This window comes from Hakea prostrata, chromosome 3 (assembly GCF_041222555.1).
Source record: "Hakea prostrata isolate BN-2017 chromosome 3, UWA_Hpros_2, whole genome shotgun sequence".
Lineage (NCBI taxonomy): Eukaryota > Viridiplantae > Streptophyta > Magnoliopsida > Proteales > Proteaceae > Hakea > Hakea prostrata.
The window spans coordinates 29,175,143-29,192,506 of record NC_142602.1 but is presented as its reverse complement, the minus strand read 5'-3'; the positions used below and the strand labels follow the sequence as shown (position 1 = coordinate 29,192,506).

Sequence of the window (17,364 nt, the reverse complement as noted above, 5' to 3'; positions counted from 1 at the left end):
GCATTATAACCCAATTCGACATCCACTTTTGCATTATAACCTTACTCACCAGAATGTGACATTATTTGTATGCATCTTTATTTTTTATTTTATTTGGGGGATGGAACTTCAGTGATGTGTAATAATGATATCAACACTGAGCTGTGTACGATGAGGGATGGAATGGATGGCCGAGGGTAAAAATCTTAACCACCCCCATTTGTATGTTTTTTTTCTTCTTTTTAACTTTTTCAACCATACAAGCCTGTAAAAAAAAGAAGCAAAATGAGTGATCAGGATTTCGACCTTGACCACTCATGAGATTGTGATAAGTAGCACAGAAGTTGAACCCTGGGGAAGTGTTTGTAACTAAAGTTGCAGAGACTGATGGGCCAAACATACCCGTAAATTCAGGGTCATTGGACTTGGGAATACAAATAATATTACCAGTACTAGTACCAAATCAAGTAGTTAAAATAGAAGTTACACTAGATTGATCATTGTTTACTAAAAGAACAAGAAAATCTTTCCTTAGTTAGGAACTGAAGTTTGAACTTTTCAAGAATCCAACAGGTTGAAATATTTCCTCCGGGTGTATGTAAAAGTTCGGACTCTTTACATCTTGGCATTATGTCTCACGCATTTTGATAGAACATAATTTTTGGCATGGGCAACGCCAAAACTTCAGAAGTGGCAATCACCACATCATCATAACATCAGGATCCAGGAGATGCGTACCACCCACCTTCAAGAAAAACATTCTGTTGGGTTAACCCAAGTTTCAGAACAAGATTTCTGAGCTTTTGCTTGTTACTGCGCTCTCACGCATAATCTTGAATGGCAAGCCATATGAGTTCGCCACAAGTTCCCCTGCGTTGCAAAACGCATTAGCAACAGAGAAGTCTTTTATCTCCACAGGACATTGCCATTTTGAGCTCTCAAAGGCCATTAGCAAGATCCTCCCCAGCTTGTTTTGGAAAAATGTCCCCAGAATCTGCTTGTGCATACGCCATACAGCACCGGGTTCGCCCCTTCTTATGAACCAAAGGGATTACATTTCTTTCATGTCCGTTCCTTCTCCATGGGACTCTGTTCTAAACATACACAATGTACAATTGTACATGGTAGAGAGGATCAGAAGTCAAAAGACTCGGGTAAAAGGATTCTTCTAAATTAAATATTAAGTAAAGGATAGTACAAAATTTCTCTCTCCCACTGCCTGAAGCTTGGATCAATAAATAATGTTTTTACACAAAAGACCAGTTCACAAAAGAAAAGGCAAGGCAGTGAACAATGTTCTCTTCCCCAAAGACTTTCCAGGCAATAGCTTGTTCATAGGAAATGTGGCGCCCCATGGTCGAAATGCAGATTCCAGGAGGCAGGTAAGCAAAACCCTGCAAAGCAAAACACCAGAGTCCTAGCTCCATGAGTAAAACACAGAATCCCTATCTTCTGTCCCGACCAAATTACAATGCCAGGAGATCCAGAAATTTTCTATTTTAGTTTCCAATATGTATTTCAATTGCCACGGTATGGATAGAATAAAATCATCATAAGATAAGAGGCAAGTGCAAAGCATTTTTCATGTGTTGTATGGCTCAATTATACCTGTTGCATCATCTTAGAGAAGTCTGAACACAATGCCTTTCGACCAGATTCATCGAATATCTTATCCAACGCGATGTCCTGCAGAGCCACCAGTGTGGTTTCCAGCATATCTAGCCCCGCTTGGTTGGCAAAGGAGAAAACTGGTTGGGACTGCAAACCAAAAGATCATCCTGTCAACTTAACAGTCCGCCTTCAATTCATCCCATTTCATATGCAACTTAAAGTAAGATTCATGATATTTCCCACAATGTTGGAACCTTTCCAGATCCAATAAGTTGAGCAAACTTCAAGTAGGATTACAAACCTGCTGGTCTAAATGGTTTTATAAAAGATTCCCCAAAGGGGATATCCTTCTATTATGTAATTTGCATATTCATGAGATTCAGTTACAGGAATGCATCCAATTTTGGAGATGGGAAATATCACATTATTATCAGTGTAATTCATTCAAAACTGACATTCAATTAATCCCCCCCACCCCCAAATTTTTTTTTAATTAAATTAAATAAATAAAATGAAAACACACACACAGACAGAATATCATATGAAGAGGAGGAACTTCCCACAGGGCCATTCGGGATAGAATCCCCTTAACAGGAACATTCAGTCTCAACACAAAAGAATGACGTGGCAAACTTGCCTAGAGTGTTTAGGGAGTAGTCCAAATAAACCATGTGTTCAATTCTGCCTCAAATTCAATCATTTACCCCTTCCATATCTTTCATCTACCAATAAATTTCACACTATAATCACGTATAGCCACTTCATGGTTCCAGAAGCTTTCAACTCACTGTTCTCCACCTGGCAAATTTGTATTGGTCCGATATTTGGCTTATGGGCTACCTTTCCATAAAACTGCAGGCCGATCAATAAAAATTGACAGGCCTAGGTTTCATGTCTGCGTTGGAAAACTAGGTCCGGAAAAGCGTACCAACAGAAATAGCTTCAACATCCCAAACACACTTCTATTAATAGTAGATATACTACGGAAGGATTAGCTCATATAGCTGTAGCTTGTCATTCAAGGTAAAAACAATCTCTAGTGTCCCTGTTGACTTTCTGCTGCATTGAGTGATAATATGGACATTGTGGATAGACAAGGGGTTCCTGTGAAATGTCACATGTCCAAATTTTAAGGCATCATAAGTGTAAGGCCCAATGTGCACATTGGCTCTTCCCCTTGTTTTCTACGGTTAAAATCCCTCGGGTTTTGGGAAAGGAGGGGTTGGAGTATTCTGCCCTTTTTAGGAACCAACAGAAATTGACTGTTCAAGCAATATCAAAAGCATGATTTGATCTAGTGAGTTCACAGGACAATAAATTAACATAGACATTCACCACTAGCTAAACTGCCACATAGTGGAAAACAGAAGAGTCAAACCACACATACATCGGGGAGGGGGATGTGGTACAGCCAAAAGAGAAAAATTGCAGATTTAACTTAAGATAATAGTTCCATAACCATATTCTTATTAATGAAATTCAAACCCTAAACAATTTAACTTGTGGACATATGGCTGGGAAGTAGGATACCGGGAAATAGCTCTAACATTGAAGTAATCGCAAAAGGCTACAATTCCATACGACAACAAAATTGTGCCAGGTTAATGATAAATATATAGCTGATAGCGTGAGCTTCATATACAGGATTCCGGATATATAATTTTGCAGCAAGTTTCATTCTTTTCTTTTCTTTTTTCCCCCTTCGTGTGAAGCCAGAAGTTCATTTAAATGCTCAACTAGACTAAGCCTTTCCCCAACCAAATAGTGTTAGCTACATGAATTATGTACAGTGGTTCAACTCTATTTAAGGTCTCATCTACAAGTTTGATTTGATGAAAGGGGGCTGGGTTTTTTTTTTTTTTTTTGGGGGGGGGGGGGGGGGGGGGGGGGGGGAAAGAAAGGGTTCTGTCTAATTTCAACTGAAAAGGGGTCAAATTTGCATCGTCACCAATGGACTTTGAAAAACTAGACCATGCAACAGAACTGAAAGGGAGCAATGCTTGCTGTTATATTGCGCTTTAACAGTATAGAAGCAGGAAGTAAATCAGTAAAACCAGGAACAGGCCAAAGGTAGTTATAGCCGGTTTAATTAGCAAATTCAATCTGGTTTTTAAACCTACTATTAACCTTGCATCAATTAGCATCTATCTGAGTGAACTGTTGAAGTCTTTCTAACATCCAAGCAAAGTGCTTGGTTGACTATAACACTAGACAACTCAATCTTATTGGAGAAAACTGTATCAAGAAATCAGTGGCAATACCTTCAATGAGCAGCATAATATGGCATCTGGATGGTGCCAGAGTTGTTTCAATATTGAGTCACCACCCTGGCAATCAGACCTTAGTAGTTCTGCTCCCAGATGATAACTGCATGTAAAAAGAAATGAGAAGCTAAATATTAGTGAAAGAAGACAAATCATGATTCAGTCAGAGAATAACAGGAGAAGTTTCACAGTTCCATTCATTTATTGGCAGAAGCCTTTATGCAAAGGTGTTTACGGCCAGGATCATGCCCTCAATGTTTATGTATACACGGTAGTGCCTTCAACATTTTGATGGGAGAGAGATGGGATCTGTTATAGACTTCTCCTCCCCACCACCCCCACCCCCCCCCACCCCAACTGCCTAGGTTGGAAGGTGCAACAGTGTGTGAACATGGCCATGAATAAAGACTGGATCCTTAAATTTTCATCTTCAATTTGTTGTTAGCACAGTATAACGGTTTCAACCATGTATATCTTTAAGTTTCATTAACATGAGTTAAGGTATATTAGGCTCAGAAGAACTTGCCTATAGCTCTGGCAGATCCACTGAGAAAGTGTAAGAGCTTCTGGAGAGCCTGGAGACAACTTTGGCCCCATGTGTGGACCGAGTCCTGAGGGAGAAATAGCCATTGCAACCCTTTGAACAGAAGAAATCACACTGCGGACATAGTGTCTTGCCATCGTCGCAACATTATCCTGGAGATGGTTCTCAAAAGGGAACTGGAAAGCAATTGTCAAAACTGACCGCCCATTACAGCTATTTGGAGATGCATCTCCAGATGTCCTGTTCATGGAAGGACCTACTTCAAGACTGGAAGCCAGATCTAATGTCCGATGTGCACCCAATGCATCTTGTGTCTCGCTCTGTATAGTAGTAATCATCAGTATTTTGAAGCAAGTAGATTTAGAGCCCAACTACTTCACTAATATATCCCCAATTAAGTAGTATTACACAAAAAGACATGCAAGCAAAAAGCATCCAAAATCCAATTAGCTAGTGTTCAGAGATTAGAGACCACAGCTCAATCTTGGATATAATCCTGCTTTATGACCTACTGGCAATGAAACTTTCTCACTATTGAAAATCTGAAATATTAGATTTCAGTCAACAGTTGAGTGGCATGTCATTTCTTGCAAAATAACTGTGCATACAGATGAACAGGAGCCATGACAGCAGTCATTTTGAAAAACCGTGCAAGATTAACTCTTTTCAAGGTAGAACTATCACAACCCCCCCCCCCCCCAAAAGAAGAAAAATTTCTACTTCATTTATTCCAAAATAACTTTACCTACAAATAAACAGGAGTTGAAAACAGCAATCATGCAACATTTTTTGAAAGACTGAAAGATTAAAGTGACTCTTCAAAGGTCGAACAGTAACAAATATAGTCTTTTGATAACAAGAGAAGTTTGTACTGTGAATGTAAAACCTCCTCAGAGGACATTGCAGCACCTTCCATCCAATAGGAATGTTACACTAGATTCATCATGGATCCGAACATTGCATCCAAGTTCTCAGATACTAACCAGCAAAACAAAATTATCAAATTTCTGATGTGAAAGACAAATAAAAACAACATATGCTTATTGGTCGATGGCTAAAATGTGCTTATTGGCAACATATGCCTTTTTTTGTTGGCTCATGTGGGATGTAGTGTCCTAACCTTATTACCATATAAGAGATCAGCTGCCCTCAACAATTCTAAACCACAAGGAAGTTCACAAGGAATTATTGACAAACTTGCTTATAGCATTTAGTTGGTTTAGTTGAACATGCTCTTGACTACAGAGACTTAAAATCTGTAACAAACATCAGATGCTATTAAAACTTTTAAAATCCTCAGCTCATTCAGTTTTTATGTGTTACCAACTGGTTATCAGCAAAGAATAATCCGGCTTTAAAAACAAGAACTAGAGAAATTCTTAATAGACTAAGGAAAAAATTATATTCAAGAGGAGCATATATGAACTCAACTGTTTTTGAATCCAGAGGTATAATCCGGAACCCTGAGGGTAGCAGTGGAGCATCATCTGGAAACATTTCATCAATTGGAGCAAAAACAAGTTCAGAGCAGGTTCCCACTGCATTCTCATCCACCCCACTACAAATCTGAACCAAAGAAACCATTCAGAATAAGTTTAGAAAATTCAATATCAAAATAATCACAATATTGCAGGAAATAAACCAGCAAAGTATGGTCAATAACTTCTCCTTGTCTTCCCACCCATGCCTCCTTTAAATAGCAAGCAAGACATAGCAGATATAGATCCATAAAAATTTCCTTTTTTTGGTGCCACATTCTTCTCCCAAAAGGAGTCCAAACAAACAAATGTGACTGCCCAAGCAATTTTTCTTTAAAGCTGATTCAAATTTGCAAAGATAACACTTTCTTTTACTTCGTCACGAAAGTCTTGACAAGTGATGGCTACTTAAGAACTAAAACTAATAAATCAATAAGCCAATAATTGGAGGAAAAGATGATAAAGCAATTCATGGAGATATTGGAAAGACACCTGTAAGAGATGAATATCCCTAGATAGAACAGCCTCTTCCTGTGCAAGTGCATGACCTTCAAGCCGAATCACTTCAAGCATCTGAAACATTCTCCAAAGATGATTATAAGATTCAATTAGAAACCATTCAACCAGAAAAAGGAAAAAAGAAATCAATTAAGTACCAAAAAGGGGAGAACTGCGGGTAGGATGAGCCTAGAACAATTTATATGAAGAATATGACCTCAACTAATGGAGCACTTGCCATCAGTTAGATCAATGAAATTAAAAGTTTACTTAAAAAAGGGTAAACTAGTTTCTCCAATGGTAGTATGTAAAGAGAGGAAAAGAAGAGGGGGGCAGTGCAGAGAAAGAGCTATCTCTGGGAACTTTCCATTGGAAACATTAATTATACTCTCTTGCAAAGTGAAGCTTATAACGGAACAGACAAGAAAGAGTAATGCAGACTATTTCCACCAATACAAATAAAGGAAAGTCTAGAATGCTAGGCAACAACCGAAATTGCTATTGAATTATAAGTGACTAGACGTGCGCCATATTCAAAGAAGAACAAGATCAAACCTCTTCATGTTCCACTGTTTGACCAAGAGGCATGATGACTTGGCTACCAGAAAACCTTGTGGATCTCAATCCACGGAAAGCATATGAGCCAGCTTTCAAAGATACAGCAGAATAGGCATCGATGTTGAAATCAGCCCACTCAGAACGGTGCTCCCTTAAAAACCTGGTCAGCAGCGCAGGAGGAACATTCTGAAAAAGGGAAAGCATTTTGTCAGTTTTAGCCAACAAAGCACACTGAAAAAATGATTGTCATATTTATTGTCCTACAAGAAGTTGTCTATTCACATACTTTTTATTGTCCTAAAAGTAGTTGTTTATTCACATACTTTCTCTTCTTCTTCCTTTGTTGGGATGGGTTTAGAGTGGTATAGATGCAACATCTTGACTATTAGAGTAGTCAATTCAGCACAAGCAAATTCAACTATGTGGCTATATGAAGCCAAAAGGATGACCCACATTCAACCAGGCACAAATTCTTTTGATGGTTGTCAATGCATGGCAGGTAAAACAGTTGAAGTGAGCCATGAAGTTTCAAATGTGCCCAATCTGAAGTGCACCATACCTAGGATGGTAATATTGGCCACACTGTCCACAGAGCTCCAAATAGAAGATGACCTGTGAAGAGGGTAGGTAGACGAGGCTTCCTTGGCAAGAAGCCTAGGAGAAAATTTCCCTAAATAGTCTAATGGTCTTGTGGAAAAGATTTCATGGGTAATTCATGTTCATGCAGCACAGTCTGAGATGGACCTCCAATCTCATGATTTTTTTTGTCCATTTTTGAGGAACTTGATTGTCAAGTAGATAATTGATTTGAAGAGAAAATATTTCCTAGAATTATCCACTAATTGTTTGATGATCATATAGACCCACAGGCAGTTAACTATCTGTAATCAAGACTGAAGTTATTCCCCACATTCTCAACCCCCCCCAACTGTTCACGCTACAGTGACATGAACAATGTTTCAAGGGATTTTCCCCCCTTCACTATTTTATGGGATATTAACATAAGCAGTTTTTTTAAAAAACAAAATAAGGTAGGATACTTAGGATTAGTTTTAAATTGCTAAGAGCCAAAATACTTAGGATTAGTTCTAAATTGCTAAGAGCCCTAGTATAGTTGTTTCCTTATTGGAGCATCTCTCTTTAATTATTTAAACCCTCGCAATAAAGCTACTGTAATAAAGAAAAAGAACATAAAAGATTAAAAAAAAAAAAAAAAAAAAAAAATGAATGAAGCTTTAGCTTTGTACATTTGCAGCCCCCTCCCTTCTCTCTCCTCTTCTCTTCTGCTACCTATGAGTGTTCTCACTCCTCCCCTTCTTGAAGTCTGATTCTTCTCCCTATCCTCTTTATCCTTCTTTATCCTCCTATTTCATACCCCCCTCCGTCATTTACCATTCTTCGCATCCAGGCACATTCTTTATACCAGTGGAGGATTATTCTTTAGGCATATAGGAAACCCTAAGGACAGTTTTGTTCTTCCGCCTGATTCATATGGCCCCACTTGAACCATTTCCCAACCATTAGTTTAGATCTACTTCCCAGTACTCTTTTCTGTCAAAGTGACAAGAATCCAGATATACAAGGACAAAAACGAATTGCACGTGTAAATATGCATATTACATTGGTTGGAGGAATTTGAAAATCTAAAGAGATTCTCGAACCTCACTTGAGCAGTATGCCTGTATGCATCAAGATTGAAGTAAACCCACCACCGTCTCAAGTCTGCTATGTGGTTTTTTTGATGCCTTCCCCCAAAGGAGACTGGCTCCATGGTAACTGCTGCCCCTCTTTTTTAAGAGACAATCATAAATTCAAATTTACAATCACCCATCAAATCAATGAGTTATCCAGTTGATTTAACGTCCCAACAAAGGGGGCCTTTAGTGTCCCAAGTTTTATGAGAAATCTTCCCAAAAACACCACTTAGTAGCAAGTCACAACTCACCTTTCTTTTTTTGTGGGTTGGGGGTGGTGTGTGGGGGCGAAGGAGGGGCGCCCCCCCCCCCCCCCGGGGGGGGGGGGGGGGGGGGGGGGGGTACACCTGGGGGGGGGGGGGGGGAGAATAAAGGGGTGGGGAACCCGCGCGGGGGGGGGGGGGCCCCCCCCCCCCCGGGGGCCCCCCGGGGGGGGGGGGGGCCCCGGCGGGATTGGCAATGGTGCCCACAATCTTGGTTGAATTAATAGCAACAATTACATCTTCAGCACCATCACAGTTCATCAGTGACCATCCGTCATCATTAAATCCGTTGATGGCATCATTGAACCCTCTACAGGCATTATAAAATAAACATATAAGAAAAGCATGTGGTATAAACAAAGAACAATAAACACATTTCAGGCTGGTAATCCTGAACCAGAGGTTGACCTGGCAATCAGGAGTAAAAAAGTACAGCCCACATGAGGAATGTATGCTCATTTAAAATAATACAAAAAGAAAAGAGAAGAAAAGAAGACTAGCATATCATTTTAGGACAGCTAATATTACATCAACTAATTTGACTGGCTGTTTTATATCAAGGTTAACATAGTATACAACACAGGGAAGGAGATTATTAACCAATAAAGTGCAAGTTTTTTTTTTTTTTTTTTGGGGGGGTGGGGGGGGGGGGAGGGGGAGGGTGTAAGGAGACCAAGAAAATCACGGAGTCTGAGGGTACCTGCTCAATCTCTGGCTAAAAGTCCGAAGAACAGCTGGCTGCCTGCCCAATCCATATACTACTTCACCACTGGTCTCCTGTGCTATCTGCCTGATGTGTCGCAGTGCCTAAGCAGAAATTGCTTTTTCAGTCCACAACCCTTTAATGCATATGTGGAGATGTGCACATGGATGTCAAGGAATTTAGTACAGTCCATTACTTACCGCAATTGTCATTTTCTGAGCCACAACTTTTGATGACTCATATAGAGGTCGCAGCACCTCTGGCACACTCCATGCCTGAATAAATACCAGGGTGAAGTTAACTTCTGCAGAGGAAGGTTAACTTCTAAGAACTAATAACAGAACACAAACCTCAAGATCTAGATGGTCAACAATGTGTATGATTGACCCTCCCCCATCACATGGCCGAATCAAATAACCACTGGGTAACATCTCAGCTCTCACAAATTGGGAAGCAGCTGATGCATTCGGGCCAGCATTAGATCCAGACAATGATCTCTCACAGACCTAAATAAAATATCAGAGTAACTCATATGACTCAGACCATTTTATGTCTAAATACGATTAACCCTGTAACCAACAAAGCTCTACATTTTACCATCAAGATCTTGCCTTGCACAGAATCCACAAGTAAAACAACCACTAAAACTCAAACTACAGAACATGAAAGTGCCACAGTTCAAGAAAATTCAGAAGAAAAAAATAAAAAAGGGTTTGGAACACACTTTTGATACACAACAGAAAAGAACAGGAATAGAATAATCACTCAAGAGTGCCAAACACAGTGCCCATTGGATGACATATGCATCCTATTACCGAAGAGGATTAGAACAAGCACTTAAGAGTGCCAAACGCAGATCCCATTGGATGGGGTATACATCCTAATAGTAGTAATAACACAGTTGCCCACCCAAGAATGAGCTTTATATGATGAAATCAGAGAAGAAAAAATCCCTCTTAAGATGATAAAATAATGCAATTTAATTAATTAGAGAAAGTACATAAAGTAACACCCCCAGCTGCGCTTACTGAACAAAGAAACAAGAAGAGCATAACCTCCTCTCCAGAGAAAGAAGATAAGGTTGAAAATGGATATTATATCTACCAGCACATCATAAATGGATTATTATAAGTAATTAAATGTTTCCACAATCTATCCCAAAGCACATGGCAATATGACAATTTGGGATTCGATAGCAACAGCTTCAAACCATAAGTAGTTGGGAAAGATCAAACTCAAAAAGTCCAGGAATGAATCCACCTCCTAGACTTGAATGGTTTTTCTGTCAATTGAATAGTTGAGTTTGTTAATACCATGGTTAAAAGGTCCACACTCAGATCCCTGCATGCTTCACTATAAAAGAATCATAAGTTGGCCGGTCAATACAGGCACCAACATTATGTATTCCACATTAAGCCAATCAATTCATAGGTTATAACTTGAACTTTAGAAACTCAATTTGAAAGAGTCATAAAGATGTCATGATGAATTTAGTCCTTTATATATTCCTTTTGTTCAATTATAAAAAGTTATAGCAGTCCAACTGAATTCAACCCAGCCAAATCACAGCCAAACGGATCAAATATGGGATCAACTACATTGATCAATAATCAACAGCAAGGTTTAAAATATCGGTATCGAGTATCGTATTGGTCAATGTGATTTTAAGAGATGTATCGTCCCGTATCGAGTATTGTATCATTCTGACAAATGTATTTTAGTGCAATTTAATAGAGAGAAGTATCGAGATGTATCGTATTGGTTGTGTCAAATATAGATATGTATCGGCTAGTACCATATGGTATCGTGGGATACTTTAAACCTTGAACAACAGCTCAAAATCATACTCGTTACCAGTCCTGACCTTTGCATGTCTTTCCTCAACACAGCTCCAATAGTCAGTTTAAGCCTACCGCTGTCCCTTTTAGCTCTGACCTATCTAAATCATGTCACTCATCCTTACCGGGGGCATTCAAAGGTTGGTATTACACCCTGCATGTATCTATACTTGCCCAAAACAACTTCCACTCAACTTATTATGTATTGGCACTACTCCTAAATCAGCTCTAATTTGTTCATACATCATTCTATCCTTTCTAGCTTTACAACTCATCCTCTCAAATTCATTTGCTTCAGCCCACTGAAAAATCTTCAACTAGTGTGGAAGTGAAAGCTCCATCCTCAACATCTGAGGAGTTTTTGCATTAGACACAAGTGTGAATTATATGCATCAGACAATGGGGGTCGAAATTTTAGAAAACCACAAGAACACCATGGCAAGTGAATAAAAGTTCCCATTCCCTTAGCACAAGGCCAATCAAGAAACACAAATAAGATGCAATTAAATAGGCACCGAAATAGAAACAGAAATGCAAAGGTAAATACCACAAGACTGCCATCCTCTAAATTTGTGGTGTATCTCAAAGTCCAGAAGTCCCTTGCAGGAGCCAGTGTAGTTGGAGCATACATCTGGAAAGTTGAGTAAGCAATTAATGGAAAAGAAAAGGAAGTGAAGAGTCAAAATTAAGCTATGAGAGAACTACTCTTCCTACCTGCATGTATAACAGTTCAATTGTCCCTCCATTTCCAGCAGGAAAAACAGTAACGACTTCGAGATTCCGACAATCTCGAAACCAAGATGGACGATCTTTAAGGATTTCTGCAATCTATCAAAGAATAAAAATGAAAGAGTAGTTGTCAACATTCAGCTAACGATAGAAAGGAAAGCCAACAACCCCCCAACCCCCGAAACAAACAACAAGGGGAAGTTATCATGGATCTTAGATCAGTAAGATTTCATATCTATTACATTATAAAAAAATGGTATGAACAAACAAGACTTACCTTTGTGGGTTCTAAACTCACTAAACCGCAGGCTCGTGCTGCCACTCCACTAGAACTGTGTGATATGGCAACAATCCCAACCGAATCCGGACCAGGCTAATGACAAAGTTAAACAAGTCAAAAATTGTGTCTTCACATTCAGCAGGTTGAACAATCAAATAAAAATTTTGCTTTGATCTAAAAAAAAAAAATTCAATTAAACTGGGTACCTTCATCCCAGGCATCTGGACCCAATCAACAGCAGTTCCTGTAGCCTTTGAAAGGAACTCTGCCAAAGTCTCCTCCGCAATGGAGAGGAGTCTGCCAAAAAAAATGAATGGAATAACCATACATCAACTGCAGTGACAGAAAACAAAGATAGACAGGACACAAGAGAGTACTCGGAACCAATTTAAAGTAACTGGGTATTTGGGATTACCCAGCGGGATTATTTGCATCTCTAAGCGAATGCTGAGGTGTGGTAACTACAGATTCACAGCTTCCATCGGTATTTGCTGCAGATGCCTGCATGACAATATCCATAGATTCAGTAGACCCACCAAGGAAAATAAAAGAGGAAAGGGAACAAGGTATTCCACTTTTTCCCCTTGCAGATCACACCAACTGCATGCAGGATGATTTCTCAAATTCCTTTTCCACTCTAAAAAAAACTTTATATGACAGAAAGAACATAGATATTCGATTCAAGTCTTGGGGATTTTTTCTGTGCAACTAAGACGGCCTATATGGGAAATACCAAAGATAAGCTATAAATAATCCTCGCCAAAACATATAATAAAATTTGAGAGATTTCAATTCACTGCTGTGTTCTTATTGAAAGGAAAAAATCCGGGAGTCATGAAGGTCTGGTGCAAGACGTGAGACAAGAAGCAAAACCGATTAGAAAGGGAAGGGAAATACATAGAAAAAATATGTACTTTTTTAAAACCTGACTGGTAAGAGCTAGCGCCGGACACAACTTACGTTTTGCACTTGCTGCCGCATGTACCCATTTTCGTAGACTAGCTGCGATACCTGCTTCTGAAGACGATCGTTCTCCTCCATCAACAGCTTGTTCATGGCAGTTAACTTCCTGTTCACAGTTTGGAGTCTAGAAGCCTCTTTTCTCTGCTTCTCTCGGCATCTGCCGGAAATTCATCACAATCATAACACTGGCAAAATGGTGAAGGACAAAAAAAAAAAAAGAGAAGAAGCTCTTTATCTCCCAGACGATCTCCTCGTTCTTCTAAGTTTCAAAGAGAAGATGGGGATGGAAACCGAGTCTCTAAGATCTATGATCACTCTCTAGTGACAAAATGAACGCGAAGTTCATACATGCTGACCAAACCCCATTCAAAAACCCCAAAGCCATATTCGATTAAAAGGGTTATTAGGACAGGATTTGAGAATAATATCATTCACATTTTGAAAAACGATACATGCGAAGAGATGCAAACTAGCCCACGGCAAAAATTATCCTTGCCGACTAAATTTCAACCAGAAAGTATAACTCTTTCTTAGAGATGGCCTTCTCTAAAGTCGCGACATGGACTTGAACCGGCGAAGTGGCTCGGACATACCAAAATCAGACAAATGACAGACAACAAATGAAAAGAAAAATGAACAGAAAAGAAAAGCAATTAGTTCTTGCCTGCGATTCTGAAACCAGACTTTGATCTGTTTGGGTTCGATATTGCTCAAGATAGGGCACTCACGGATCAACTGCTGTCGTCGCATCGAACTCGGCTTCGGGCACTCCATGTAGACTCGTTCAAGAGCTTCGACCTGCTCGACGGTGTAACGTACATATTTCCCGTTATCAAGATGCTTATTAATGCTACCACTGCTACTCTCCCTATGCGGCACAACGGCCATAGCCATTATTTTTCACGCCAGGCGACTATGGAATTCGCTACGCAGAAGGAAGAGACAAAAATGGAAGCTCTGAGCACCCTTTTCTGCTATTTGCTTTGCCTAAGATTCTCTCGTCAACTCCGTCTTTGAAAATATGTGCGAAAAAGAGCACGTTGATTAGGAGCTTAGGCGGATTTGAGGAAAGATTCTCACCTGAAAAGACCTTTTTCTCTAAACCGTATTTATGCCAAAAAGCTCAAACTTGCTTCTGTAAAACACCGCTGTTGTCTTGTCTGAAACCTTTCTTTTTAGTCGGGAAGATGCAGCACGTTTCGATTTTCCGGAATTTCCTGAACCGAAATGCTGTCATAACTTTGAACAAAACCATCCTATTCCTAGCTAGGGATGTGGTTCACTGTCTTCATTAATGGTGCTCAAGCGAATAGTTAATATCTTGCAGACAAAAGCCTCAAGAAGAAAACTACTCGAGCTTTTCAAGGTTAAACAAAAAGTAGATAGTAGTCAATAAATCCCAGGATCCAAGCTACTGTAGGAGAGAATTACTCAGAGAAGATCTTCAACCAGCTACTTGACTTGGCTCGACCTCAACCAAGAACGAACCTGTGACCACATAACAGTCTGCCCAGACAGCAGCAGAAAGCTCAGCTGAGCACTTCATCAGTTTCTTCACGTTCAAAGCTCAGAGGTGCAGACAAGTACAAGGAAGCAATATTTCGAGAAACAGAACTGCAATAAGTCCAGAGGCTCAAATCTTTACAAATTTTCAAAAGAAAGAGAGGATAAGCAGATCAGAGAAAGATAATTTCTTCCTCTGGTAGAGAAGAGAGGTTTAATGAAGAGAGAGAAACCCTAACCATCTGCGCAGGGAAACAGCAGCTTAGGAGGGAAATGCGATGGACATGAAAGGCTGGGATGTTTTTAAGGAGGGTGAAGATGCTATGCAGATCGATTTGGGTTTTCAAATGGGAATAACAGTGGAAGAGTAGAGGAGAGAGAGAGAGAGAGAGAGAGAGAGAGAGAGCGGAGTGGATGGAGCAGAAACAGCAGAGAAAGCAGCTACTCTACAGCCGAACACTAGTGGGGGAAATAAAAAACAACAAGTTTCTGTTCCTCGCTCGGCCCGCATATCGAAAATCCCCTTCCCATCTTTATACTCATAAGTTTACGTGTCTACCCTTCGTGTTTTAACAAAATGACATCCAAGTACGTGAGTTACAATTTCTCTCTTGTCTTTTCTTTTTCGCCTAAGAAAGGCTTTAAATTGTGTCATTGACGCTTGCACCGGCATGATGTCCTCCATTTACCTTCTCTCATTTTCCCTGTTTTGTGTGTATTTTTCAATCAAATATTTTTAAATACAATAAAGTTTTTTTATATATAAGGATAAAAATATTACATGTACTATCGGTAAGAGTAGAAACCACAGACATTTTCACTACAAATTAGTTCTTTTTTTTCTTAAGTGTTTAAATTTTTTGTTAAGAATTCATAATATGACCCCCCCCTTCTTTTTTTTTTTTTTTTTTTTTTTTTTTTTTTTTTTTTTTTACCCCAACCTCCCCTTTTTTTTTTTTAGGAGGGCCCCCCCCCCCCCTAGTCCCCCCCCCTTTTTTTTTTTTTGGTAGAAATCCATTTATTGAAGGGATGGGCACAAGGCCTCACAGGAACAGGCTTCCTGGAGCCAAGTAGTGGATAACGGCCAAACAGTCTCACCCTCAATAGACCGGGCCTCCTGGGCTAGAGAGTTTGCCACAGAGTTGGCCTCTCTAGGAATAAACTCAAAAACAACAGACATCTCAGGGGGGGAAAGCAACCTAATATCCTCTAGCACCACCCCCGTTGGGCGGGCGTAAGGGGACCGCTATTTAGGTGATTTACAACGATTTACAATCGAGATTCGATGATGAGATCCGTAGACCTCTTTTGCTCCCCTCCATTATAGCTGCACGGATCGCAAGCGCTTCTCCCACTGCCACTTCTGTAAACCCCACCCTCTGAGACACAGCTCCTAAAGGAGAACCTTCGGAGTTTCTGATTATAAAACCAATGCCTGAATTGCCATTCAAATCTAAAGAAGCATCTACATTGATCTTAAACCATGGTTGAGATGGTGCCCTCCACCTAACTTCTCCACGAACACTAGTCTCATTGATAACCCCTCCGTCGCGTCCTCAAATTCCTTGGTATGTTGACCTCATCAAATTCCTTAAAAGCTTTCACGGCATAGTCAATCACATCAGTCGGGCTCCATGTGTTATTATTAAACCTGCTTTCATTTCTAGCTCTCCAGAGATACCAGGCCATAAAGCACATTTGTCCAACCACCTTCCTTCTAACTGCCTTGGTTAGCTGCTCCAACTGAGGGTTGTTAAACAACCACTCTGCAAAGGAATTATCTTCATTTTGAGGCACTCTAAATGATAGGTCACAACCAAACCATACTGCTCCAGCAAAGGGGCATCCCATAAGTATGTGATCAATGGTTTCCATCTCCTTGCCACATCTATGACAGCTAGGATCCAAATTGAATTTTCTCCTATGACATGCTTCTCCAGAAGCCACCCCATCAGCACAAGCTTTATACAGAAAAGATCTAATTTTTGGAAGAGTATATGTAGACCATATTACCTACCATGTTTTTTTTGGTGTTGATGTCCACCTGCAAGTTCTTGATGATGATGGTTGAGCTTCTAAAGATTCCGGTTCTTCGGTGCTAGTAAAGAATAGCTGACTTAACTGAGAATATCCCTTTCTTGTCCGCTCCCCAAATCCACTTGTCATCCTGAGGAGTCATAGGAATTGCAATTTTGAAGATTTCTTTTGCAATACTTTGAGGAAATTTTTCATTGATTACCTCTATATTCCAAACGCCTTCCCTAGTCATCAAATCTGCCACCACATCAATACCTTCCACACGAGCAATTGATACTGGGACTTTGAAGTTTTTGACTGTAGGAATCCATGGGTCTTCCCAAACCTTCACTTGCTGCCCATTACCAACACACCATAAGAGACCTTTTTTAAGCACCTCACGGCCCATCAGGATTGATCTCCATGCCCATGAAGGTCTATAA

General features: G+C 39.9%; 2 protein-coding genes across 2 annotated transcripts; both read right to left on the bottom strand.

Annotated features, from left to right (window-relative positions):
• Positions 1–390: 390 nt before the first annotated feature.
• On the bottom strand, positions 391–15,399 carry LOC149022018 (homeobox-leucine zipper protein REVOLUTA-like). Its single transcript, XM_089150217.1, has 18 exons — positions 14,067–15,399; positions 13,400–13,559; positions 12,855–12,940; positions 12,646–12,736; positions 12,437–12,532; positions 12,145–12,258; positions 11,978–12,061; positions 9,943–10,098; positions 9,793–9,867; positions 9,590–9,696; positions 9,051–9,199; positions 6,930–7,162; positions 6,369–6,449; positions 5,830–5,964; positions 4,381–4,718; positions 3,852–3,957; positions 1,588–1,737; positions 391–1,373 (listed from the first exon to the last, which is right to left on the bottom strand). Exons 1-18 carry the CDS (start codon positions 14,294–14,296, stop codon positions 1,227–1,229), a joined length of 2,538 nt encoding a protein of 845 aa, XP_089006343.1. The 5' UTR covers positions 14,297–15,399; the 3' UTR covers positions 391–1,226.
• LOC149022017 (uncharacterized) lies at positions 14,932–16,780 on the bottom strand. Its single transcript, XM_089147518.1, has 3 exons — positions 16,447–16,780; positions 16,209–16,340; positions 14,932–15,041 (listed from the first exon to the last, which is right to left on the bottom strand). Exons 1-3 carry the CDS (start codon positions 16,778–16,780, stop codon positions 14,932–14,934), a joined length of 576 nt encoding a protein of 191 aa, XP_089003644.1.
• Positions 16,781–17,364: the final 584 nt, after the last annotated feature.

What these genes read in the sequence shown, in the direction of transcription:
- LOC149022018 (XM_089150217.1), bottom strand. Translation starts at nt 14,296, where the DNA reads ATGGCTATGGCCGTTGTGCCGCATAGGGAGAGTAGCAGTGGTAGCATT. An exon ending in GATGCAAATAATCCCGCTGG is followed by an intron (nt 12,737 to 12,854) that starts GTAATCCCAAAT and finishes TTTTTTTGGCAG; the next exon opens with ACTCCTCTCCATTGCGGAGG. An exon ending in TAGAGGATGGCAGTCTTGTG is followed by an intron (nt 10,099 to 11,977) that starts GTATTTACCTTT and finishes TATTTTATTTAG; the next exon opens with GTCTGTGAGAGATCATTGTC.
- LOC149022017 (XM_089147518.1), bottom strand. Translation starts at nt 16,780, where the DNA reads ATGGAAACCATTGATCACATACTTATGGGATGCCCCTTTGCTGGAGCA. An exon ending in TTTGAGGACGCGACGGAGGG is followed by an intron (nt 16,341 to 16,446) that starts GTTATCAATGAG and finishes ATGGCAATTCAG; the next exon opens with GCATTGGTTTTATAATCAGA. An exon ending in AATGGAGGGGAGCAAAAGAG is followed by an intron (nt 15,042 to 16,208) that starts GTCTACGGATCT and finishes AAATTTGTAAAG; the next exon opens with ATTTGAGCCTCTGGACTTAT.